Raw genomic sequence first — 27,259 nt, 5'->3', positions numbered from 1 at the left:
AAAGCGATTTTAAACAATTTGAGCGCAAGATGTTAAAGTGAGCTGTTGTGTGGGCGCACAGACAATGACGCACACACATACTCAAATGGACGCTCATAAGCGGACGTATGGAGACGCACGATTCTAAAGCATGCAAACACAAAATTATTTTGAAATACCAGTCTTGGCACCTATCCTCATAAAGACAGTCAGTTATGTCTTAGGGCTCTATCTTACACCTGGCACAATGCAGCGCAATGCGTGACGCAAGTGTCTTTTGCTAGTTTCTACCCTGCGCAATTATAATTTTCACGTTTAGTGCCGCATTGTCTAAATAGCAAATGCATTTGTGCCCCCTTTTGCACCCAGGGGCGTTCTGGTCTGAAAACGAGGTGTGTTCAGGCGCATTGTTGGCACGTTGTTATTTTGAGGCAACTAAAATAGACTTATCATATGATGACTCTGTACCTGTGGATATGGTGAGATGAAAAAACATTTTTAAGTAATGCTTAAAAAAACTGATGCTGTCCAAGTGCTGAACCTTGCAGAGAGCCGTTTGTAAATTCTTTATCTCCTGTTTGTTACAAAGTATTTTTAGAGTACAAACCTTTTCTTACAAACTTGTAAATTATTTTTTGATGATATTGGATAGCCATACATTTAAAGCAATTAAAAGCCTGCTTTTTTACTTCCATGACTAAAAAATGGGTTTTAAAGGTTTTAATAAAAAAAAAAAACAATTTCAATACAAGTGAAAAACAACACAATTATTTAACATTAATCTTAAACTGGGGATCTTCTTCCTCCACTTAGTTTTTCAGTTTACAAAGTTTATCATCTAAATAGGGATTAGACATAGCGCCACCGCAACTGTCTTTTAAAGGGGATGAGAGCTGAGACTCTCATTGGTTTATTGCACGTTACGCCCAAAATACTCTCATTAAAAAAATAGGACCAACCCTTTTTGAGCATGCGCTCGGCGCACAAACCATTTTTTCCGTTGTTAAATTAGCAAAAGTGCATTCGAACATGCCCATTTAGACGTTGCGCTGTGCGCTTTAGACAATGCGCTTAGATCGTGATAAAAATAGGGCCCTTAAAGTGAGTGCAAACAGTTCAGAAAGAAGTCAAATCTTTGTGTTGGTCTGAAAGTAGCAGTTCTTATCTGCTTGTGTTTCTGTCTTTTATATTAATTAAACAACAGAAAACAAAGGAAAATCACTTCTGTATCTTTAAAAAGATTAATTATATTTAATTTATATAATAAAGAAGACAGTGTTAATGTTTATTTGATTCTATTTATGTACCTAAATACTACTATTAGATCTTACTTTATTTGTAACTTTGTTCTTTTCTATTTTATATGCTCATCATTTCTTAATTCTTATTTTATTTTCCCAGCCAGTTTTCCCAGTTTTGCTGATCCGAAAATGATTCGATCTAAAAATGCAACGTAATCCATTTAACCACTACTATATAGTAAAATGATGTAATTTGAAAGTAGGCATTGAGGTCCACCCCATTTCACCCCTATTCTGTTTAAAATCTCTGGCCTTGCAGTGTTTCAGACTAATTTAAGGGGTAAAAAACTTTTAGGGGTGGTTTCCCGGACAGGGATTAGACTAGTCCTAGACTAAAACACTTTTAAGAGCTCTCCAAACTGAAAACAACTTGCACTGACATATCTTTAAATACATCAGTGCCCTTTGTTTTACCTCAAAATGCACATAGGTAATGTTTTTAGTTAGGCATGTTTGTTAAAACTAGTTATATTTCCTAATTAAACTAAGGCCTAGTCTTGGATTAAGCTAATCCTGGTCCGGGAAACCGCCCGTTAGGGTTTGAGTTAAGGGTAATTTAGGGTTTCTTTGATTAAAACCAGGATTAGATGATTGTTGATCCAGGATCACATCTTACTTTGTCAAATCACAGCGACCCTATAATGGGGGGGCTTGGCCAGGGGGTGGGGCTTAGCTAGGGGACCCCCCATAAGCTTTAAATTCGAACACTGGAAAAAGCAATACATTTTAAGCTTTATAGGACAACAGAGAGCACAAAATCTGCCATTTCGCAGATTGCAGCAAAATTACTATTTATTTATTAAGTTCTTTGTGCACTTGAAATAATGATCAACTTTTTGCATAACTGTAGTCGTGCAAGCGTTTTTTCTCTTGGATGGTTTTCTCTTGCATATTTAAAGATCCTGAATTGCGCGTTCAGATTCACTTGTACACATAACAGTCAAAGAAGCTGTGGGATAGAGGCAAAAACCAGCATGTTTGCATTCCTAAAACCCAGATGCATTTTTAGCCGACCTGTGTCTGGGAGGCAAAGACCTCCATGATAAACACACAGTTGAAAGTCCCCCGCTCACACACAGCCCTCATTCTTACTCGGAGTACTGGTAAGATGAAAACAAATCAGGGTGACTAAAATACAATCTTGTTTTTTTGTTTGTCTTATGTTTTTGAGCTCACAGTGCTGTTGGGTATGTTTTTAATGAACTGAAAAACGTAAAGAACATCTGTGGATATGCAAAGAAAACTTTAGTGACTCATACATGCTTTGGATAATAAATATGGCTTTTCTTTAGGCAGAAATTCTTCAACTCCCCCATTTGGTAACAACAATGCAAGATGGGGCAACTGTTAGCAACTCGGTTTGTTGCTTGGCAATGTTTGAGTAAAAGGCATTTTGAACAAAATGCGTAAAACTACTTTAAACGTTGCAATTCTCCCAGGCATCACCATGGATTTGAGCTATACGGCTGCCGGAGAAAGTAATGATATGAATACATAATGTATAAGCCTTCCAGGTAAGAGCTGTGAAATAAAGTACTGGTTCTTGTGCAACCTCCTCACAAAAACACTAAATAAAATTTTTACATTTGGATTATAAGCGAAAAATATGTTTTCAATTCAAGCGTTTGCTTTATACAATATTGCATATAGTCGACTAGCAACACATGGTCAAATGCATGGTCATTATAGCACCAAAGAGAACAACTTTTAAGCCCTCTTTTCCCCTTTAATCCTATTTAATGGTTTTAATGCAATGATAAAATCAGACTTTCAGCATGCAAAATTTCTACTCAATCAAATATGATATCACACATTAAAGTGTTGATTTGGTATTTACTAGGGATGTCCCGATCACGTTTTTTTTGCCCTTGAGTCCGAGTCATTTGATTTTGAGTATCTGCCGACACCGAGTCCCGATCCACTGGTGTGTTTCAATGATATTTTGTACCTCTGATAGGATTTTATAAGTTTCAGCTTTAAAGCTGTGCAACAGGTTGACCCAAACTTTAAAGCCTGAACTTTAAATTATGCAAATCTATGAGTCTGACACCCTATATGCATTTGTTGCACATGTCATTATGCACAATTGATCAAACTTTGAAGGAAGTTATAAGACTCAACCTCCTTGACTAATTCTAGGCATAAGATAGGCTACCCCAAAAAGACTCAATTAACAAGAAAAACAACATACTGATTCAGCAATAGGCTATGTCATATAAATCAGTTAGTTAAACAATCACTATAGTTAGGTCGTAATTAATCTGTATAATCAAAATAGATTATTTTATTAAACTATACAATAAGTTGTATTTAGTTATCTAGTTAACATATTGTAATAAGATGAATGACATGGCTATACATACTTTAATACTTTGTTTCTAGACTTCTATTAAGTTTTTTCAACGTGTGCACCATTCTTACCACTCTCTCTATCTCTCATATCTACAATGTGTAATGTGATCCTCCTGCGCAAATGCGCGTTCTTGAGATTCTGAGTGAGATACGGCGCCGCGTACTGATGTAGATTAACTGAGCACATAGTGACAAAAACGATCGAAGCGTCGTTTAAATGAGCGGTAAAAACCCGGTTTTGTCGCGCATGCACGAGTGTGTGAAGCCTGAAAACACGTCATTATTCGCGTCACTTCACACGCACCAGCGCAGCGCGTACACTGGCGCGGAGCAGAGCGAGACCTTCAGTATGTGTGCAGTCCTGGCCCAATTTAAACCCTGCATATGTATCCGAGTCCTGATCGGAAGGTAACGTCCGATTCCGATAGAGTCTGAAACCACGTGATCGAGGACGATATCCAATCACGTGATCGGATCGGGACATCCCTAGTATTTACACGTATTTTGATCTGCATGCACTGATATTGTAGCTTTTTATTATTGTACAAAACAGGATTGTTTGTGATACTGTTACTTTTACTTATTTCCTCCATTTGATATGAAGTCACAGGTCAGAGTTCATCAAACTTGGAATGAAACGAAAAACGATATTTTTTGCATAAGCTTGCGTTTCCGGTCTGCTGCATAGGAATGAAAGTCAATGGAACGAAAAGTCCTGTGTCCGAAGCCAAAGATATTGGATATAACAAGATTGAGCAATGCTATTACCATGAATAGGCAGCAATGCAATGCTTGATATGGGCGCTCTGGTGACCGAACTCTTGCCTTTCAGTTAAAAGAGCCAATCATCAATCGATAAAGTTGATAAAGTTAGAGAAATCTGTCTTTTCCCATTCAAGTAAAAATTATTCTAGTCTTTTCTAGTCTCGTAAAAGTGGATTTTGAATAATAGATGCCCTTTAAATAAAACACAAAAATGTATATTTTATATGAAATTACTAGACGTGCACAATATAGTTTATTTAAAAATGTTCTGATATGTGCAAATACATAAGCTCAACCATGCTTTGAAAGGACTGTATACATAACCACTCTTTGGTCAGTAAATGGCCTAAATATATTGTCTCTGTATATTAAAACAAAACATTTCTTTACCTCTACATGTGAAGATGAAAAATTTGATATGATAGTTTCAACATAAATCACAACACAAAGTCTGCATTATGTAATGACCTTTAAAAGAGAGCAGACAGGCGTAATTTCAACAGTAAGTGATGAACCGTAATGCCCACCCATCCACCTCCTCTACCTCACTGTACAGTTGCTCAGCAACCGTTGCCAAGGAAATCACAGGAGCCTTCACAAAACAAAAGTCTCCCGAAACCAGGTGCACAGAACGAAAAAAATCTCATAATTAAATGATGGCGAAAAGCCAGATGACACAAAACAGATATGAAGATTAGTATGCAGAGAAAGATGAACAGAGAAACAAGATAAAGAAAGGAAGAAAAGAAAGAAATCAAGTAAGCACATTTAAAAACGTCCACAAGACTGAACAAAGTGCTAAACATTAGAATCAAATCATAAACACATAATACAGGGAGAATAAAACATATAAATTAAAACCAAAGCAATGACAGATAAACAAAGACCATCTACAAAGTAATAAGTATGGGATGTAATTAAAGATTGTTTCATAACCGAGGCCCAACCACAGAAAAAGCTCTGGACTAAAGAACTAAAAGAAGATTCTGATGACTGGATCTAAAGGTTTCTAATATAAAAGTACAGCAGTTATCTCTGAGAGGGGATTTATACATTAGTAAGAGCATTAAAACCAATTCTAAATTGGACAGGCAGCCAATGGAGGGCTCTCAGTATGGGGGTGATGTGGTCACATTTGCAAATATAAAAAGAAAATCTAGTTGCTGTATTTTGGACCAATTAGGCGAGTAGTTTGTGACTTTGAAATACAGCAATATAGTGAGTTGCAGTAATCTAATGGTGAAGTAATAAAAGTGTGGACAGCCATCTCTAACATCAAAGCATTGTAAAAGTGGTTGACTTTAGACAGCAAGTGAAGTTGGAAAATGGAATCAAGGAAGGAAAGAAAGAAAGATATCAAGGAAGGAAGGAAGAAATTAATGAATGAATAAAGGAAAGAAGGAAGGAAGGCAGAAAGAAAAAAATCAAGGAAGGAAGGAAAGAAAGATATCAAGGAAGGAAGAAATGAAGGAAAGAAAGAAGGAAGGAAGAGATGAAGGAAGGAAGGAAAGAAGGAAGGAAGAAAAAATCAAGGAAGGAAGGAAGGAAAGATGAAAGAAAGATATCAAGGAAGGAAGAAATGAAGGAAAGAAGGAAGAAATGAAGGAAGGAATAAAGGAAAGAAGGAAGGAAGGAAGAAAAAAATCAAGGAAGGAAGGAAAGATGAAAGAAAGATATCAAGGAAGAAAGGAAGAAATGAAGGAAGGAAGGAAGAAATGAATGAAGGAATAAAGGAAAGAAGGAAGGAAGAAAAAAATCAAGGAAGGACGGAAAGATGAAAGAAAGATATTAAGGAAGGAAGAAATGAAGGAAGAAAGGAAGAAAAAAATCAAGGAAGGAAGGAAAGATGAAAGAAAGATATCAAGGAAGGAAGAAATTAATGAAGGAGGGAAGGAAGAAAAAAATAAGGAGGGAAGGAAAGATGAAAGAAAGATATGAAGAAAGGAAGGAAGAAAAGAAGGAAGGAGGGAAGAAAAAAATTAAGTAAGGAAGGAAAGATGACAGAAAGTAAGAAAGAAAGAAAGAATGAACGAAATAAATAAATGTTAAAAGATAACAAGGAAGGAAGCAATGAAGGGAAAAATTAATCAAGTAATCAAGGAAGCAAGGATTAAAGGAAGGAAAGAAATCAAGGAAGGAAGAAAAGATGAAAGAATGATAAAGGGAAGAAGGAAGGAAAGAAGGAAAGAAAAAGAAAGAAAAGAAGGAAGAATGAAAAGAAGAAAGGAATGAAGAAAGAGACATATAGAAAGGAAGGAAGGAAGGAAAAAGAGGAAAGATGAAAGAAATATATAAATGAAGGAAAAAAGAAAAGAAGGAAGGAAAAAGGAAGAAAGAAAGAAATATAGATAGGAAGGAAGGAAGGAAAAAGAGAAAGAAGAAAGATATATATATATATATATATATAGAAAGGAAGGAAGGAAAGCTATCAAGAAAAGAAAGAAGGAAGATAACAAAGAAGGAAAGAAAGAAAGAAATATAGATAGGAATTGAAGGAAGGAAAAAGTGAAGATGGAGAGAAAGGAAGGAAGGAAGGAAGGAAAGAAAGAAAGAAATCTTTCCATATCTGATTTTGAGTTTATATGCACACACACACACACACACACACACACACACGCACACACACACACACACACGCACACACGCACACACGCACACACACGCACACACACACACACACACACACGCACACACACACACACACACACACACACACACACACACACACACACACACACAGTGTGTAAGTTGCATTATTCATGAAGTGTCTTTTATCAGATCTGACACAAACACATTCACTATGAAGAGATTTAATAAGCAGTACTGTATGTGCTCATTATAATAATCATCAAACTTAATGACCCCAACAAAACAAACTCAAAAACACTTTCATCTATTTAACACACAAGAAATAATGGATTATATTTTACTTTGTTCAGATTATCACCAAACCGTTCATATGCACACTTGAAATATATACCGCACGAGTCTCGGGGAGTTTGAAAGACATGAGGATGAGTAAAGGAAAAAAAAATCATTTTTGCATGAAATGACCCTTTAGCTCTCGAAATAAACCTGCACATACCTGGAGTTCAGCTATGGTGATCTTATGGTACAGCTTCTCCTCGTCTCTGCGTTCATCCTGAGGTACGGTGATGACGGCCAACGCTGTCTCAAAATCCAAAATTTGCTGCATTTGATCCCGAGTGGAATTCTTGTCTCCTCCCAATAACAAACCCAACTCCACCATGTAGTCCAGATAAGCTTTTAACACCTAAACACAAACACATTTATTACACTCAATGTTATTTATAAAAAGCCTTGTTGCAAAGCAACATTCTGGCACAAAACACAAAACTGATCTATCAAAATAGCGCATGCTATTAAAGCAATTGTGTGAAAATCTATCAAGAAATCATTATGAGGGCAATTTTCTTTAAATATTTTGTAACAGAAAGTTTTGCACTGAATGGCTCCTTTATTACGGTTGTTTGTGTGAGGCAGAACAGCTTCAAGAGATTTCTTGCCAATTTCTATTAAAGGACTGAAACAGATGCAGAGGAAAATAAAGTCTTTTGTTCATTAGGAGTAAGGTCATGTCTATTCAAGCGAAGATCTGAAGGTGATGTTCTGATGAAGAGGTACACTGTCATCATCAGGAAAGTTTATGTGATCGAATGACATGCTGTCAAAGCACTTGCTCCCAATTTTGCATTCCTGAGCTGCTCTCTCTCTCTCTCTTTCATCTTTAGCATTAGATAAATGGCAGGTGGCATTTATTACCAAGCAGGCCATTACTAAAGAGGACATTTTTCATATAAACGACAATTTGTTGGCCAAAGAAATGCCATACACCCCTGCAGATAAATATTTTGTCATTTTCCGCAGAAGTAATCTTGAAACCATGATTACTAAAGATTTTTTGTCAACTTTTATGAGTAGGATTTTCCTTTCATCAATATCTATTCATCATTTTTTCATCTTTATAGGAACGCCTGGAGGACAAAACTAGGTAAAAATCTGCAATCCTGACTGCATTTCTTGTTTTTATTTTAATTTAAAAGGGTCATATGACGTTGCTAAAAAGACTTTTATTTTGTTTGTTAACGTGGTTTATGGTTCAAAAAACACATTATTTTCCAAATGCTGTACATTACATTTAGGTATTTAGCAGATGCTATGGGCCCTATTTTAACAATCTAAGCGCATGGTCTAAAGCGCACGGTGAACGGTCTAAATGAGCATGCCCGAATCCACTTTTTGGATTCTTACTGATTGTATGGGGTGGACAGGTGTCTTTATGCAGCTAATGACCTCAAACAGGTGCATCTAATTTAGGATAATAAATGGAGTGGAGGTGGAGATTTTAAAGGCAGACTAACAGGTCTTTGACAGTCAGAATTCTAGCTGATAGACAGGTGTTCAAATACTTATTTGCAGCTGTACCATACAAATAAATAGTTAAAAAATCATACATTTGTCATCGTAGGTGCATGTCCACTGTGAGAGACATAATCTATAAAAAATCCAGGGATCACAATTTCAGACCCCTCCATGATTTCTAAGTGGGAGAACTTGCAGGGTGTTCAAATACTTATTTTCCTCACTGTATAATATAGTATTATTATTATATATAAAGATAATTGATGGTTAATTTTCATGGAACCAACCGCAGTGGCACTAATGTTAAACTGTCACATCCCAATACACATACTATTATGAATACTGTTGTATGCTTTCATCATCATAGCAGTGTAAAGTAAGAGATTCCTGACAAGATACAGTATATATGTTTAAAGCGTAACTAAACCCCTGGTCAGAGCCTGACTCCACCCACCGACAATATTTGAAAAATGCAAGAAAAGTGGGCAGATCCCAACGGAGATAGAGGGGATGAACTAAGCTCGTACCAAGTGTGTGGTGAGATCGTAACAAGGGTGTGGTGAGCTTGAACCTGCTTACGTCACGAGTTATTTTTTGGACCCAACATCCAATAGAAAAATTCAACTGCAGTAGCCACCATTCAACCTGAAGAGGGCAGCACCAGACGTTTTTACACCATATATTGTAGTATTAAAACACTTTATATCCTAATGTCAAAAAAGTTACTAAAATCAATGAACAGCACTAATAAAGCATAATTTTTACAGATCATTAACTTAAAAAAGTTGGTTTGGGGTTTAGTTACTCTTTAAGGTGCCAATATTAACCCTGCTCTGTTTATTAAAATACCAGTCAGGTGACTTACTATACACGAATTGTGATACGCAAGCACACAAACTCTCAAGCTTGTTCACGTATCTTTGCTTTTCTTCTTTTGTGAGGCGATTTGTTTATTCATGACATGAAACAGATGGAAAACTGTCAGGCCTGTTCTGCAGTTCTGTTGGGTGTCCTGTATCAGATGCTTTGTTTAAGTGATGTTTTGCCCTCTGGGTCTCTACGCGAGTCACAGACTGATAGCTATAAAATATTTTTCAACCATCTGCCTCCATTCTTTTAACAACCAAACTATTCTGAATAAATGAATGAATCTTCTACTTAGAAATCAGTTGAAGAAGTCAAGTCAATTTCACCTGACTTTGCCAAATCCTACCTTTTCGTTTGTTTTATTGAGGTAATAGTCTCGAGATGGCAGGAAAAGCCCTGACTGGTCAACCTGGAAAAACAGGTAAGTTTACACATGTGAACTCAATACACATGGTAAATACACTTAATATAATAAAACAAATTAAATGTCTTCATTGATGAAATTGATGCTTTTCACATCAGAGTCATGAACAGGAGTATCGTGTACCTGAATGACATTACTGTTGGAGTTTTTTGGGTCCACGCTCACACCCACGGTGAAGAAGGGCTGTGCTCTGTACGGTCCAGAAACGGTCTTTAAAACATCCATAAAGTTATCTTTATCCCAGGCTTCTGTGATGTTCCAGCCCCCTGTCTGCATAAACACACACACAATAAAAGATGGAGTCAGTTTCTAGAAACATGATTGAGGTTCAAACTAATTTGTTCTTGATTCTTACCAAACCTCCTGGTTGATATATTGAACACTAGATATTATTTAATTAATTGTGCTAAAGATATTACAGAATATCATAAATATCAAATATTGAAAAAAAACGTGTTAATAATATAAAAAATGATCATGAGGTCTATTTTTAATGCATTTCTTCTCTAAATGCTTTAAATGCTCTATTTTATTGGGGCAAAAAAAACTTTTTTTAAATTATTCTAGAGGATTCCAGGATTTTTCTCCATAAAGTTGACCTCAACAGTTTGAAGTTTCAATGCAGCTTCAAAGGGCTCTAAACGATCCCAACCGAGGCATTAGGGTCTTATCTAGTGAAAAGATCGCCACTTTCGCAAAAAAAGGTACTTTTTAATCTCAACTTCTCGTCTTGCACTAGCTGTGTGACACATCAGCAGGATCTTATGTATTATGCAATCGCGTGAAAAGTTCATGTATGATGTATGCAAAACTACCTCTCCAGTGTTTACAAGTGCGGAAAAAGAGGACTGTTCAGACGTTGTTGTATGTGAAATGATACTAAATGATACTAAATGTCAGTTTATTGTTTGAAATGCTCCGCAAGTGTGCGTTTCACAATTGCCTGACCTTTCGACGTGATTACGTAATACGTAAGGTCGCGCTGGCGCGTTTCCGCCTCATTCGCCCGTCTAGCTTGCGCGAAAGGCACGAATTGAGCGTTGTGCACGGTACGCATGCTTGGTGCTTTTGTGCATTTTGCGGTTTATGTGAATTTGCGGCTGACCCCCCCCCCCAAAAAAAGTTTGACATTTGGCGGAATTTTGCACCGCATTAACCAATCAGGAACCTGCTTGCTGCTGTGGAGGCAGCCCCGCCCGGAGTCACTCATTCAACCAACACTTGATATTGTCCATAAGCAGTCACCCGGAGCTTTATGACACAAGTTCTTATTTCTATAGATGAGACAGGAATTAAAAGGACCTCGATTGAAAGAGTGTCAGTGAGGACATTCGGCAACCTGGTAAGTTGTAAATACACATTTGACGTTTATGGACCCGCGCCGTTTATTTTCCCCCTATAGGAAGGTTACCAAATACAAACCGGTAACTCTCTCGATAAATGCACAATCAACATCAGTCATCTTGCAAACAGACAACCGCATATCACTTGCCCCTCCCACAAGAAGCAGATTTTGCCTCGGACGCACGTCAAATGCTTGCTTTACAAAGTGTTCAAGCGGCAAACTAGGCGCGGTAGACGCGATTTTGACGCCTGAAACGCGGTTGGTGTAAACTCAGCACAAGGGGTGGTTCACATTTCGCATCTTTGCGCATACAAATACGTTATTTTAAATGTAGATGCACATCTTTTTTTCAAGTGTCGGCGGTGCTGGCAGTGGAAATACCTCAACTTTTCAGAATGCCGTGTCGGAAAGCATGTGGGAAAGGAGGAGGAAAATGGCGCGGCCTCGTTTTTGGTTTTAGATGTGAAAACTGAACCGCCCCTAAAAGGGTACATGCAGGGTCCGAAATTAACACCCGCCAAGCGCCAAATGCGGGTAGATTTTCCGTTTGGCGACTAAATTCAAAAGGCTACCCGCCACACTGGGGGTGATTTTCATACCAAAATATTAATGCATGTGTTTGCCAATAACTAATCTGGGAACGAGGTATGCTAGCCACAGAACGTCTCTACGCTCCAAGTCTCGCACTAGAGACGGTCTGTTGCTAGCTAGTACTGCAGGTAACTTGCGGTCTGCAGTCGGGCTATAAAAATGCATCCCCGCCCTGCCCGTCGGGCTATCTTGACTTATAGGGAGGAAAAAATATATTTAAATGCTTATGCATTCTTTCACAGATTTGGATGTGTAGTAATGGTGTATGAAATTCAGGCATTGGGTATTTAAATTACGTTTGAGCCCCCGCTCGAGTTTTACTTTCACGATCGCGTGAAAAGACGCAGTACAGGAAGCAATCCGTCATGATTTGTCATGGATTTGTTGGGCAAATCCTCCAACTTCGTCCAGTCAGTCATTACTATCCTCACGTAAGAAAATTTAATCTCTCGCAGCAAGCTTTAAAGTATAGATTGTACGGGCAGTGAAGATAGTGACTCTGTGCACAATCGCTCTTAAAGTGACAGTAGCACCTGTTTTTCTGGTCGAAAAAATGATCCAATCTGTAACTGGATGATCCAAACTGTGAGTTTTGTGACCCACTAAACCACTTTTAAATGGTGAGTATATCTGGTGTGGGGATGAGGAGGAAAAGTTGGTTAACATGGAAATCCAGTCTTTTTGTTTGTTAAAACAACAGCATCAAAACAACAACAAGAATAGCAGATTAAACATTGTGGTTAGAGGCCCTATTGGTTTTGTATTGGCAAAATTTGGCCTGTGGTTAAACTAATTAAATAAGCCTGTGCTATGCCCACAAAGTCAAGTGGTATTTTCTTATCTGTGACTTCAGTTACCACTTACTTCAAATAGTAGAGCTCAACACAAAGGATGTTTGGATTAATCTTTATTTACGAAGATACAGAAGATGCAAAAGTTTTGATATTTATTTAACTTTAATGACAGAGAGACTTCAACAGGTTGCTAAGACCGAATGCAATAAAATATTTATTTGTTTAAGACATACAGTAACCAAATGTTTAGTATGAAAATCACCAAGACAGCTATTTTGACATATGAGCATTTGTCTGTTTAAGCCAAAAAGACGCGAACAGTCGTTTAAGCTCTGGCTGTGCACGAGCACGGATATGCGTGTCGCGCTTTCAAGTTCAATGTGGCAATCCAGTCGAATTAACAATCATACAGTAGCCTATAAAGATCACGTCATGAATGAAAACATGGTGCTGGGTTTTGTTGTAAAAAGAATTGGCAATCTTAGACTTTATTCAGTCCACAAAAAAATTACCACACTTCCAGCATATATGGTGAAATCATGTAGTATTAGCAATGTACGACTTCACTTACATCATTTTAAAGAGATTCCAAGCATTATGTAGACATGACATTTATCTTCTGATGATATGAAAAGTATTCGTTACAGTAATTTTTCTGACGCGTTTTTGAAAAGACGTCACTGATGGAGAGATATAACAGAACGCGCATTATGTATATTTTCTTAATTTTGTGAAAAGCACAACATTTAGTTTTTATAGACACACAAAAAATGACACTTTAACATTTTAAATGATGTATAAATCATATATGTATGTCCAAAATCAGCAGAGTAATCCAAGTCTCTTTGCGCAGTGATTAAAAAATAAAGAGTTTGCGCCGCGACCGCAGGGAGGGTTAATATTCATAATGTTTGTTTTTAACAATGTGCTGCGCTGCCGCACGTCGAAAATAAACATAGCGATTAAGTGAAAGTAGCGCATTAAATTTGGGATGGCACACGGGTGGCCAGTGACATGTCAAGGGTGTCCAGTGCCACCCTGGACACCCCTCTGGCTCCGCCACTGTGTTTATTATTCTGGCCGGTCAAAAATATGCTTGGCTGGTGGATTTTTTCATCTACCAGTCCCCGTGGCAGGTGAGCCAAAAAGTTAATTTCGGACCCTGGGTACATGGCATCTCTATGCATTTTAATGCGTCCTTCTATCAACAATTACAGAAAAGCCCATATATACCAACGTGCTTTATTCAGTTTTTTTTCACTCATTATCAAAACACAAAACTCAAAATTTAGTCTGTTCCTCGAAAAAAAAAACCCCACAAGGCTTTCAAACCTTCTCCAACACACCTGCACTCTAAAAACAAACTATATAGCACTAAAAATGTTTCCCCTATGATTACAAGCTTTTATTGCTATTTAGCACCAATTTTTTTAGAGTGTGACCGTAATGTTCAAATACTCCTGAAGGCCTTAAATAAGAGTAAGTTTACACAACAACAACAACAGTAGTACTAAAAACTAAAAAAGTATTTTTAAACAAAATTTGCATGTGCTCCGTATCTTGAGAAGCACAAACACAATCCTGTAGGCCACCATTGTTATGGTTGTGAAGTGCATGAGCATGCCTGTAAATTAAACGTGTAATATGCATGCATGTAATATGACATCACCATTTTTGTCGTTGCACTTTCAGGACCTTAAAACGCAGTTGTTGTGTAAAGCAGCTAAAATGCTAAACGTTTTCTGCAAAAGGTGTTCGTGTAAATGTTGTTACTTTAATATCAGGCATAATCGTCTATCTGTCATCACTGATCCGGTATGATCCGATCACCTGAGATGGATGTTAATATCTATATGGTCCAAGGCGATCATTCTTTCAGATACAAAGCTGTGAAGAAAGCCATAAGGAATGACATCTTGGTCTCAGAGCAAAAGGTACGCGGCATAAATGAGTCTGAGCTGACACAAATATCAAAGCCAATTAAATCCGTCTCACCTCAGAGAATAAAACTATTCTGGGCTCTGTTTAACACGTTTCGCTCAATCACAGAGATACCGATGACATGAGATTAATCTCAAGCATTTGTAAAAACTGTTCAGATGAGATACTTTTCTTCTGTACATTAATTTATACGGTCATATTTCTTTTAAACCTTTCAGTTAACAGCTGCGTGAGTGTGAGGAGGGCTCAAAATTAGCAAGATGAAGTGCTGTTTGACATCGTGCTGCTTTGTGTCTGTGGGATGGATGTATTTTTCTGGTTTTTTGTAGAGGTTTTGGTTACAGAGATCTCTTATCTGAAATGGCTGATTCAGACACAAGAGCATAAAAGTGTCTAGCACTGAAGGACACATCTACATCATTCCAGGGCTTACTGATTTTAAAATTATGTTGTTCTGCTATGCAAATACAGCCAATGAGCTCAAACTATTTTAGGAGATGAACAGGAAACCAATCAGTACAATCAAGAGACTTTAATTAAAGGTGCCAAAGAATGCATTGAAAAAATATTGTCTCTGATATCTACATAGAAGGTATGTGGCTTTATTAAGTTTTACATGAACATTTACAAACCTAGGATTTGTCTTTAGAATGATATGGTCTATTATTATCTTATTTGAAAGGGTCATGAATAATAATGTTGAGCTCTGCTCTGATTGGCTGTTTCTCAGAGCAGCTCCTTCAGTAGCTCTCTGTGTGTGTAAACAGACCTTATATTTGAGCCTGTATCGGACGAAGATACAAATTTTGAGGAATAATCAAAAAGTAAGCGAAGTAAGCTAATAATTGACTGAACTTGCAAAAATGAGATACACGTACCATTGCTATGCTATTGTATTGTTATTTAAAAAGTTTGGTTAAATAAATAAATAAAAACACTCACCTTTGCAATCAAGTCGATGAGCGGTTGGGCTCCGAGCTCTTCTATTCGCTGTTCATTCAGACAGGAAAGGTAGTAGGATTGTGTTTTCCTCTCTGCCTCACTACTTGAATTAAATGTGCCGTTCTCTGTGGAAAATATAGGAAGAATATTTTTGACTTGCATTGCAAAATAATAACATCTTATACTTAAAACTACACTCTTAAAATTAATGTGCCAAATCAACACATCCCGCGTCCAGTCAAGGACAACACATCTAGTGTGTTGTCCTTAATTTAACACATCTCTGTGTTATTTTTGGAACAATACACTTTGTGTTGTTTTAACACATCCTGTGTTGTCCCCTCCATTTTTTATGAACTTAAATGACACTCAATGTGTTAAAAACAACACACAATGTGCCAAACAGTTCAACACAAAGCAATGTGTTAAAATTAACACATCCAGCAATGTGTTAAAATTAACACATCCAGGGTGTGTTAATTTTAACACATTGCTTTGTGTTAAACTATTTAACACATTATGTGTTAATTTTAACACATTATGTGTCATTTCGTGCTGATTTAGAGTTCATATAAATAAAAGGGACAACACAAGATGTGTTAAAACAACACAAAGTGTATTGTTCTAAAAATAACACAGATATGTGTTAAATTAAGGACAACACACTAGATGTGTTGTCCTTAACTAGACACAAGATGTGTTAATTTAACACATTCGTTTTAAGAGTGTAGGCTAGATGGAAAATTTTAATTTAGTTTGAATATGCTCAAGCACAAATCCGATTTGAAAGCCGTAGCGAAACAAGCACCTGTCTTTAAAGGGGCACTCCACTTTTTTTGAAGATATGCTCATATTCCAGCTCCCCTCGAGTTAAACATTTGATTCTTACCATTTTGGAATCCATTCAGCTGATCTCCGGGTCTGGCGCTACCACTTTTAGCATAGCTTAGCACAATCCATTGAATCTGATTAGACCATTAGCATCACGCTAAAAATAACCAAAGAGTTTTGATATTTTTCCTATTTAAAACTTTACTTTTCTTTGATTACATCATGTACTAAGACTGACTGGAAATTTAAAGTTGTGATTTTCTAGGCAGATATGGCTACGAACTATACTCTCATTCTGATGTAAATAATCAAGGACTTTGCTGCTTTAACACGGCTGCAGGAGGCGCAATGATATTACGCAGTGCCCGAAAATAGTCCCCTGCTATTGAAAGTTACTAAGGAGACTATTTTCGGGCACTGTGTGATATCACTACGTCTGCTGCAGCCATGTTACGGCAGCAAAGTCCTTGATTATTATGCCAGAATGAGAGTATAGTTCCTAGCCATTTAATTTTCTGTCGGTCTTAGTACACGATGTAACTACAGAAGAGTCAAGTTTTAAATGGGAAAAATACCAAAACTCATTGGTTATTTTTTAGCGCGATGCTAATGGTCTAATCAGATTCAATGGATTATGCTAAACTATGCTAAAAGTGCTAAGAGCAGACCCAGAGATCAGCTGAATGGATGCCAAAACAGTAAAAATCAAATGTTTAACTCTAGGGGAGCTGGAATATGAGCAAATTTTCAAAAAAAGTCAAGTGTCCCTTTAGCAACCGCTGATCAAGATATTTCTTTGTATGATAAAGAGCAGTCTTGAAAAGTACTAAAGAAATGTATATGGGTTAGTAACAACACAAGTGTAGGTGCACAATGACAGAATTTTCAGAATTGGGTTTACCATTTCTTTGGCCAAAAATGAAAATTACCTCATGATTTACTCACATTCAAGCCATCAGGGTTACATGTGTTTTTTTTCACACAAACACATATTCAGATATTTTTGCAAATGTCCTAGCTTTATAACAGATGCACTCAGATGGCATGAGGGTGAGTAATTCATGGAGTATTTTTCATTTTTGGCTCTTTATCACACTTGATGAAGGACAAATCCTTCACTGAGATACGAAAGAAAGATAAAAATAAAGACAAGAAATTAAAATGTCACGTAGCTACAGCAGAGGCAATGTGCAACAACCTTTCTTGTTTACGTAAACAAACATGACAGCAGGGAGAACGACTCGCGACGGGTCAACATACAGGGTCCTGGAACATCCAATTGATTTTGTCCAGCTCTCTGACAAGCTGACAATACGGTGCGCTCTTATTGGCTCTCGCATGATATTATGGGACGCAAGCAGATGCAATGCAGAGGGGTTGAACTTAGGCATAAATAGGGGCCTTTCATCCATCATTTTAATGTCATCTCCATGACGGCTGCCGCAAAGACAAAATGTGCCAAAACTCAGACGCAGTTAGCAGGGGTGGCTTTCATCTTCAATCACCTTTGCCATCAGTCGGGGTCAAAAAAAAACAGTGTGCAGCAGCTGCCAGCGGTGAAGACGGAGGCAAAGGGAAAAAGCATTGTTTGTTTGTATGAGAAACAGTGCGGTTCAGTGGACGTATCTGGAGCAGGTGACTGGAAAATTGGACAACAAAAAAAACAAGCCTGAGAAACAACAAATGCATTATGCGTGTATTACATTGTTCTCTTCGTCTATCGTGAACTATAAGGTGAGGTTTGGAGTCATTAATAGGTGACTTTGTGTACACTGTGACCTTTTAATACACTGATCTGTTGTAGACATGTCAGCCGATGTCTCAGCAAGCTGCATGAGATTAGGGCTTAACTACATGATTGTACCCGACCAAAGCAGAGGTACCGATAGCAAAACAAACGTAAGTCGAAGAGCACCAAACATCATTAATAATTGGTGGTTGGCTGATTTTACTTCTTAAGTCACAGAAAAATGCAGTGCCCTAACAACTGGCCAGGTCACCTAAGTGCTATTTTTGTTTTTAGTTGTCATTTTACATTTTATTTCCACCCAATGTTCTCGAGAGGAAAAACTAAAAAAAGTCAATAAAAATCTTCAATCAAACATCTTAGCTAATAAAGGAGGCATGAGTTTGAACATACAAGTAGACACGCAACTACCCACTCCGTAACGCATAATTACACGCGTTCACGCTGTCGCGATAACCTCACTATGATTGGTGTTCTTACTTGTTGTCATGGCAATGTACCTCACACTTCTTTAAAGAGAGTAATGTACCCTATACTCCGTGTGTCTGTTAACGCATCCGTGTTGTGCGAAAGCGGCATCGCATTATTATTAATCTACAGAACGATCATCCATGTAAACAACTGGGCCGCGGGCTACAAATCCCTAGACGGCCTTTTCATTTCACGCACTTATTTCGTTCCTCCTCCACAGTCTCTTTTCCTCCTCAGGGTGTGATTACATTAAGACGCAGGGGGAAGGAATATTCAGGTAATAAATTCTCAGGGGCGCAGTGGCAGCCCAATTACCGGTCAGCAGGGCTGGAGAAAGGACACACGGGGAGACAGAAGAATGGACTTTTGGCATGAGCCGCTGCCTGTCGAGCAGATTTCGACACTGATCTTGTTATATTAGCAGCATTTGCTTGTGTTTTGTTAGCGTTTGCCGGATGAAAAGATTACAATCGACCAGCATCTGTGGGTTAATGCAAAGCACATAGTACAGTTATATTTGAATTCTGCTTTACAACTTGCATATCTTTGGGATTGCGGAGACCAAAAATAATCTCTTCTTAGCATTTTCAATCTGCTGTATCATACTGAACTCTTCATTGAATTATTCACATAACTACTTAAGAGGTCACATTAGATTTCATTTATCATATGTAGGGCTGTAACGTTTATGAATTTTCCCTGACGATTAATTGGCTAATAAATTCTGACGGTTATGACGATTAATTGCCTGTTTTAGGACTTTGACGATTATGACTATTTGTCTTTTCATTGCTTTGACATTTAATTATCATACTTTTTTTGTTCATTAAATAATTTTTGTGATTATTTAAATTAATAATTTTATCTTATGTCTGTAGTGGCTGCAAAAAAATATATCAATTCCTTACAGATCCTTAAAGGCGGAGTCCACGATGTTTGAAAGCCAATGTTGATATGTGAAATCACCCAAACAAACACGCCCCTACCCCAATAGAATCTGGACCTTCTGTTGATGGACCCGCCCCACACATACGCAACCCGGCATTTGATTTGATTTGATTGGCTATAAGTGTGTTTTGGTAGTCGGCCCGTCTCCTCTTCCAACGCGTTTTTCAAACATCGTGGACTCCGCCTTTAAGAATAACATCCTTCACTTTCCTCAATTTGAAATTGCTGTTTTGGAAATGTAAGTTTTATCAAAGTTTTGCAGCATTTCTTTAAATGCGGTTTTTCCACTGTATTGAATGGTTTTGCAATGTATCGCGTTACACTGTCAGTTACAGGAGCTGCAGCTCCCCCTTGTGTTTTTAAAGAGATGTGCAATAATTGCGGTGATCTGAAATCATCGCAACGAGTTCAAACAATTGCGATGAGACAATCATTTAATCATTGTGACAGCCCTAATCATATGCATGTAAATGTTTGGATGCAGGCAAGAGAAATACACACATTTTTATTAGGTTAATGCCCTCTGATCTGTGAATTCATGTGGGGAAAACACATTTGCCCACATTTTCTAATGAACAATTAAAAAGGGCAGATGTCCCCATTGTCTAAGAATCACATTTAACACAATACAAACGTCAATAATAAATACCAATTAAAGATTATAATATTAGACTTCTAATCTATATGCGAAAAATGTTTTTTTGCAGATTCAAGTCTTTCTCGTACTGGAAAACTGATTCTTGTTATTCTTTTTAAGCAGAAGATACTGTAAAATGACAGCCTTAATTCATATGCAGACATTATTACAAAAACCTTAATAAATGCAGATTAATTAAAATTTATTCAAAACAGAAAGCCTCAAGCATGACACCATATCCTCACATTTGTGGCAAAATGATTTTGCACGCTTAAAGTGTGCTTCTACCTTGGAAAGCTTCAAAAGCTCCCATCACAAATTTCACATCACTAATCTAATTTACAATGGAACAGGGTATTGTAAATTTATGTGCGTGTGTGTGAGGAAGGGGGGGGGGTTGTTTGGATTTAATTGATAAATTGAAAATTACCAGAATAGAAACAGATTCTGGCCCAGATTAGCTGGAAGACTGGGAAAATGTTTATTGGCCACAAAGGCCAATGTTGTCGTGCCACACTGGGTTGAAGGTCGCTGTCCCTTGGCGGCCAGCACTCAAAATATTATCCAGCCCCCCTCGCACAATTTGCGGGTGGGAGATGTTTCTTTATGCCCAAGTTGATTGTGTCCCGACCACTTTTTGGAAGAACTCTTGCATTAGGATCCATTAACATCTATAAAGGGCCATTCACATTATAATGATAATGATAACTCTAACAAAAATATAGTTTTGAAAATCGTTTTATATTAAAGAGAATAGCAGAGTTCACACCACAACTATAACAATAAAAATATAATGAACAATATCGTGGGATCACTTTCCGAGCGATTTTTTCCCCACCTGATGAACGATAAACCATTCTTAGCCAATCAAATCTATTTGAACTTCAAGTGCACACACATTTGAAATGACAGATGACACTGTGCAGAAGCTCATTGCTGAGGTCCATAACAAAAATTACCTCAGATATCCAGCGCTGATACAGTTGCTGTAAAATTTACTACGTAATCCAATCCCTACCACACTCACTACACCAAAAGGTAAGATATTAGATTACACAAACTACTAGATTCACCGTTTAGTTACGCGAAGCGCAGCGTGTTGAGGACATCTGCTAGTTACCCACTGTGTAAATGCAACAAGAACACCATATTTACATATTCAGTGTAAACAATTGCACAAGTTTTTATTACAAGAAATATTTAATTTTAGTTAATGCCATTAACTCATTCGCCCCCAGCCATTTTTCTTTTTAAGTTGCCCGCCAGCATTTTTTGTGATTTTCACAAAAGTTTCACAAAATGCCTTCCAGGAAAATGTTCTTCTAAAAATATATAAACACACAAATATATCAAATGAAAGAACAGACCCTCTGCTTTCCAACAAACAAACAAACCAGGAAATAAAACTTTTCATCCTATCTATTTTTTTCTGCTTATAAACTATATATGGTTAAAAATTAAATATGGGTATTTGTCTTTAAAAATACATTTTTTAACAAAAAGCTGAAATAATTGCATTTTGTGGAGTAATTTTGTTAAAGATCAGATTCAGAACATTTATCAAAACATGGCTTAGCTTTAGACATTTGGGAGTACTTGGACTCGGCGCAGTAACACCCTCCCTCTCCCATTATGAGAGTGAGAAGGGGAGCGGACTTTTCAGGCGAGTCGAAGTACTCCCAAAAGTGCTAATATGCCATAAAATGTAGCTCCTCTTTTAAATCCGTTTAGAAAAGCGCTACGTTTTATTTTGTACCACCAAACTTGCTCGTATAACTACTCGTCTTAAATAGGAAAAACGTTGATGTGTTTGGTCACTTCTAACTTTATCTCTAAATGGTACCATTGAATGAATGGGGCTAAGCTAAATGCTATCGAAGCGTCGCAGCGCGCTCCAGCGCTTACGTGCACGCACACAGATGATAGAGGGATGTATCAACAATTCTTAGTTAAGGTAATAACATATTTTAATATTGAAAATGAGTAGACTATTCCTTTAATTTACTGTTTGCTGAAGCGTTGGGCTCACCAAAGCGTACTGCACATCCAATGAGCTATTCTGTCTCTCTCTCTCTCTCTCTCTCTCTCTCTCTCACTCCACAAAAGCTTAAAATTACAGTGAATAATAAAGAACAAATATTAACACAGACAGACTGAGAGAGGGAGAGAGAGAGAGAGAGAGAGAGAGAGAGAGAGAGAGAGAGCGCAACACACTGAAATCTCAGGTTATTTTTTTATTTAGTTACTGGGGTTTACTAAAGCAAGCGTCAGTCTTACAATAGATACAATAGATCATGTTAAAGGGAACAAAACCTTAGCCATATATCATCTGTGTTATTATTAATACCTAAAACCGTGCAGCTTGTAAATAAAGACCTGTACCAGTAAGTAACCACCTAGCAACCGTCCGGAACACCATAGCAACCACCAAGCCTTGCGATTTATTTATAGCGTTCTATAAAACCACTGAACCAACAAGTAAAACGATTGTAAACCATCAAATTTGGAGCTCTGGGCTAATACTGAAATGACATATTGGGAACCAGTTGGATTTTGAAGTCGAGTGAAGTTTTAAAACTTAAAAATGTCTTTTAAAAGAGTGAGACATAAACCAAGCCTTACAAGTGGTGTAAAAATCCTTGCGATTCTGACCAATGGGGGAATGAAAGGTTAAAGAAACAGAACGGTGCAGAAAGCCATTGCCCCCTATCAGACAGATAGACAGGGTTGAACGCACACAGTGAAAACAAGTAATCAGGTCGCTCAAAGCCAAAATCAATGAAAGTTTCTGAGCGGAACCACCAAAATAGCCCCGTTAGTGTGAGGCCAACCAAAAAACATCAATGCTGCAGATTTCTATTGGATAATTCACTAAATCATTTAGATGTCTTACTAAATATACACTGCTGTGTGAATAGGGAGTCAGATTTACTAGAGATCTCATCCCACATAAAGGATAAGCATGCGTGTGTGTTTTCCGGCTCTTACCCAGCAGGTGTTTCAGAATAGCCTGGTTCTGGTCCCAGATGCTGTTAAATGTGCTCCAGCGGGACCGGCCATCTGGCAGGGGGTTTTTACGGATCCAGCCCCCGCAGGCGTATTGGTAAAAATCCTGACACGGGTCGGTGGAGCGGTCCAGAGCTTCCACAATCTTGCTGGCCACGGTCACGCAGGCCTCTGTTAGACAGATACTATGGGCCGGATCTCTGAGTGAAAACAAGTTGAAATACGTGATGTAATGTAACCAAAACATTTTACAGCTGATCGCTGTGAAAAATGCTAAACAACGGCATCAAGTATAACCGCTGCAATGACAGTGATCTTAATATGACAAAGTAAGTGTTTTGATTAATGACATTAATGTTTATTTTTTTTAATCAGTGTAAAACACTAGTCAACTAAATGAATATAACATGGTAAAGATGAATGCACATTTATACATTGATTGGATAGATTTATAGCATTTTGAAAAAAACTGTCATGGATTTATTGCATTTTGTGGAAAAAAGTCGTTTTTATAATAAATCTTTGAAAATCAAGTTATGGATTTGAATTTTTTATGTTTTTATAACCTAAAGTTGCTATGTGAAAGTTTGTAACAGAAAATAGTGGTTTTCATCTTGTCACTATCTTGGTATAGAAAACACGTTTTTACCGAAATTTGTCAAAATGGATTTATTGCGTTGTGGAACCAAACTCTTCATATGATCCTATCTTCATTTTTTCTTTTTTATCACCTCTCAAATATGGGCAGGTTTTTCAAAACTACAACATTTTGAGCAAAAGACTTTTGTTAGCGATCAGATTCAGAACAATGATCAAAACATACACATTTTACTGTTTTTGGAATTGGCGGCCGGTGACTTCTCTTTCGAGTGGCGCAAATTCAAAATATATGTTTGGAGTATCTGGCAAACGCGAGGGTCTCTTTTATAAGTCTAATTCGTATAACTCGTCAGTGGTGAGAAAAGAGTTGAAATATCATACTGACGAACAACTACTACGTGTTTTACAGTTTTAGCTTTGTAAATCAGATTTCTTGGGAAATTTGATTTTAGCTACCCAAATAACACGACAGCTGGATTATTGAGACAAACAGAAGTCTGTACAACTAGAGTAGTCTCAAGTCGTCAAAATGTTTATGCACTGCCTACTTTCGCAAGAAACCATCTGAATAGCACGTAAAGCAATATTTTTAATTAAGGCTGTCACAGTTATGAAATTTGGCTGACCTAATAAATTGTGACGATTATGACGATTAATTGCCTATTTTAGGGCCTTGATGTTTAGATTTTTTTGTTTGTTCATGAAATAATTTTCACACATTTACCTGGCAGTAAATATTAATACACATATTTAAAAGTAATTATTTAATGAATATATCTTTCAAAAACTGGCTTTGCAATGTATCTTGTTCCACTGTCAGTCAAGGAGCGCCATTAAATATGGTCTTGTTTATACAAGCGCTGCAGCTCCCCCTTGTGTTTTTTAGAGAGATATGCAATCATTGACGTGATCTGAAATCATCGCGATGAGGTCAAACAATTGTGATGAGATGATTATTTAATCATTGTAACAGCCGTATTTTCAATAAACTAGTGTGAAAAAATGAATAGCATGGCTTGTAGAGAGGTACATTAAAGTACATTACGTTAAAAAGAAATTATCCTTAGTCGCAGAAGTTAAGTAAATTCAGCTAATCACATTATTTCTTACTAAAGAAAATCTTTTCCGGTAACATTAAAATTAGTAAAAGGAGTACAAAGATGAGACTACAACTACAGTATCACAAGAAAACGTAAAATGAGGCAGCATGCATATACTTGTATATTTGAGCTCTTAAATAGTAATTTTTTCAGAAAAAGGTCTAAACATCCTTAAAGCACGATTTATGTCTTTATGTCTTATTATGTTCATAATATATTTAAAAAGTTTGGCTCCAAAACGCGATAAACGCCATTAAAAAAAAAGAGTTACTGCAAAAATCAGTATTGTATCAGATAGGTATTTAAAAATACATTTCTAATTTTACGCAAAATCCAATATCTGCCGTGTTATTGTCATCTTTTCTCCCTTTTTCCGCGAAACTCAATAAACGGCTTATCTGCAGAATGCAATAAATCTGCTCAACAAATCACAGCGCACCATTCCACGCATTGTAAACAACAATGGCAGCGCGTTTAATACACGGAATCCTAGTTTTCCATCATCTCGTACTTCGTGATCAACAAACAAACAAAAACAAAATAATACTTTGATGGCATTGATAAACCTGTGGTGGTTTTCTGTGACGGGGAAGAAACGTAAGCCATCAACATCTAATAATTTACACGAGAGGCACTCAGGAGACGGAAAATGCCGGTTGCTTGTTCTCCCGACAGCATCAAGGTTCTGTCATGCTAACCCATTGACCCCAGAGGATCTTATGAAAAACTTTACATTATTTTACATGAAGCCAAAATCGAGCTGGACCAAAACATGTTACAGCTGATCGCTGGCAAAAAAGTACAGCGATGACTTCCCAAGTATTTCCGCAGCAATGAAAGTGTTCTTAATATAAGAAAGTAAGTGTTTTGGTTAATGCTTTTAATGTTTATTTTTTTAAATCAGTGTATACCACTAGTCAACTAAATGAAAATAACATGGCAAAGATAAATGCACATTTATATATTGATTCAATAGATTTATAGCATTTTGAAGAAAAACTTATAAATAATCAGTTTTTATAATAAATATTTGAAAATCAAATTATGGATTTGATTTTTTTATGTTTTTATAACCTAAAGATGCTATGTGAAAGTTTGTAACAGAAAATAGTGGTTTTCATCTTGTCACAACACGTTTTTACCGAAATAAGTCAAAATGGATTTATTGCGTTTGGAACCAAACTCTTTATTTAGAATTATGAAAATAGTTTTTTTTTTCTATACAGCATTGAATAAAACTATTCGCAAATGGGGAACAATTATTTCAAGTTAAATAATATGCACATTTCTTAAGTAAATCTAGTAGAAGTAGAAGAAGAGCAATATAAAATCATATTTAATATATTAAACAATACCAAATAGGGAAATTGTATCATGATAAGCAGTACGTTTTTGTATGATAAACATTATTGTTACCTCTGTTATAACGGACGCCCAGTGTAATAGCACATCCGAAAAGGGCAAGTAGTGAAGTAAGAAGCAGACCAGCCAACACCACCTCCAGTTGAGTCCTTCTGCCCAACGGGCCAAACAACTGAACACCACCCTTACGGAAGCCCACCTAAAAACAGGCAAACATTATTAACTTTAGCTTTATTTCTGAACTTACTATTAGTCGGTTATCATCCCAAACTTGCTATGTTTTTGTAAACATGTACAATGGTAATACCATAGCATTCTTTAAAGTACCTTAGAGTACCATGAAAAACACAATAGCACATGACAGAAGGCATAGTTATAGCTTAGTTTACTGATCGCTGAGTAATACTGCTCATGTGAGAGTCATTGTCTAATATATCTGTGTAATAAAAATGCGAAAAGCAAAGAAAATAAACAAATGAAAGCATGTGGGCTAACAATTCATCTTCTAACCAATAAAACTCATCTAATTGTGTTTACAAAAATGAGATGCATTAAATGTTTGAGACTGTGGTAAAGAGTATCCAAAGAAAAAATCTTAAACTGGCTAGTTACCAATGTTCCTTCAAATGATGTGTGAGAAAAAAAATCCATGAGGAAGGCTGAACCAAAACAGATTTCTCGAAATAGACCTTGAAAATGAGCAGCATTAATAGTCTATCAACAGTAAATGTCCACTCATTATTTCAGTACACAATTAAAGCAGACACTTCACAAAGGATTATTAGTTGCACATGCATTATTATTTTTATATTTATTTTAAATAAAGCAAATTATTATGCATTTCTATGGAAAAATAAGAGTAAACATTACTTA

General features: G+C 36.9%; 1 protein-coding gene across 3 annotated transcripts in view; it reads right to left on the bottom strand.

The window, feature by feature from the left end:
- The window catches only part of ece2b (endothelin converting enzyme 2b), a 94,175-nt gene that overhangs the window by 13,731 nt on the left and 53,185 nt on the right, over window positions 1–27,259 (bottom strand). For all 3 annotated transcript variants that reach the window (XM_055195688.2, XM_073863155.1, XM_055195690.2), the window contains 6 exons: window positions 26,441–26,585; window positions 23,307–23,522; window positions 15,685–15,809; window positions 10,195–10,341; window positions 9,994–10,056; window positions 7,483–7,671 (listed from right to left, as the gene is read on the bottom strand). In XM_055195688.2, coding sequence (XP_055051663.2) covers window positions 7,483–7,671; window positions 9,994–10,056; window positions 10,195–10,341; window positions 15,685–15,809; window positions 23,307–23,522; window positions 26,441–26,585 — 885 coding nt within the window. The remainder of the gene's footprint in view (window positions 1–7,482; window positions 7,672–9,993; window positions 10,057–10,194; window positions 10,342–15,684; window positions 15,810–23,306; window positions 23,523–26,440; window positions 26,586–27,259) is intronic.

The sequence above is a fragment of the Misgurnus anguillicaudatus genome, chromosome 24 (assembly GCF_027580225.2).
Source record: "Misgurnus anguillicaudatus chromosome 24, ASM2758022v2, whole genome shotgun sequence".
NCBI classification, from domain to species: domain Eukaryota; kingdom Metazoa; phylum Chordata; class Actinopteri; order Cypriniformes; family Cobitidae; genus Misgurnus; species Misgurnus anguillicaudatus.
This window is presented reverse-complemented; position numbering and strand designations above follow the sequence as displayed.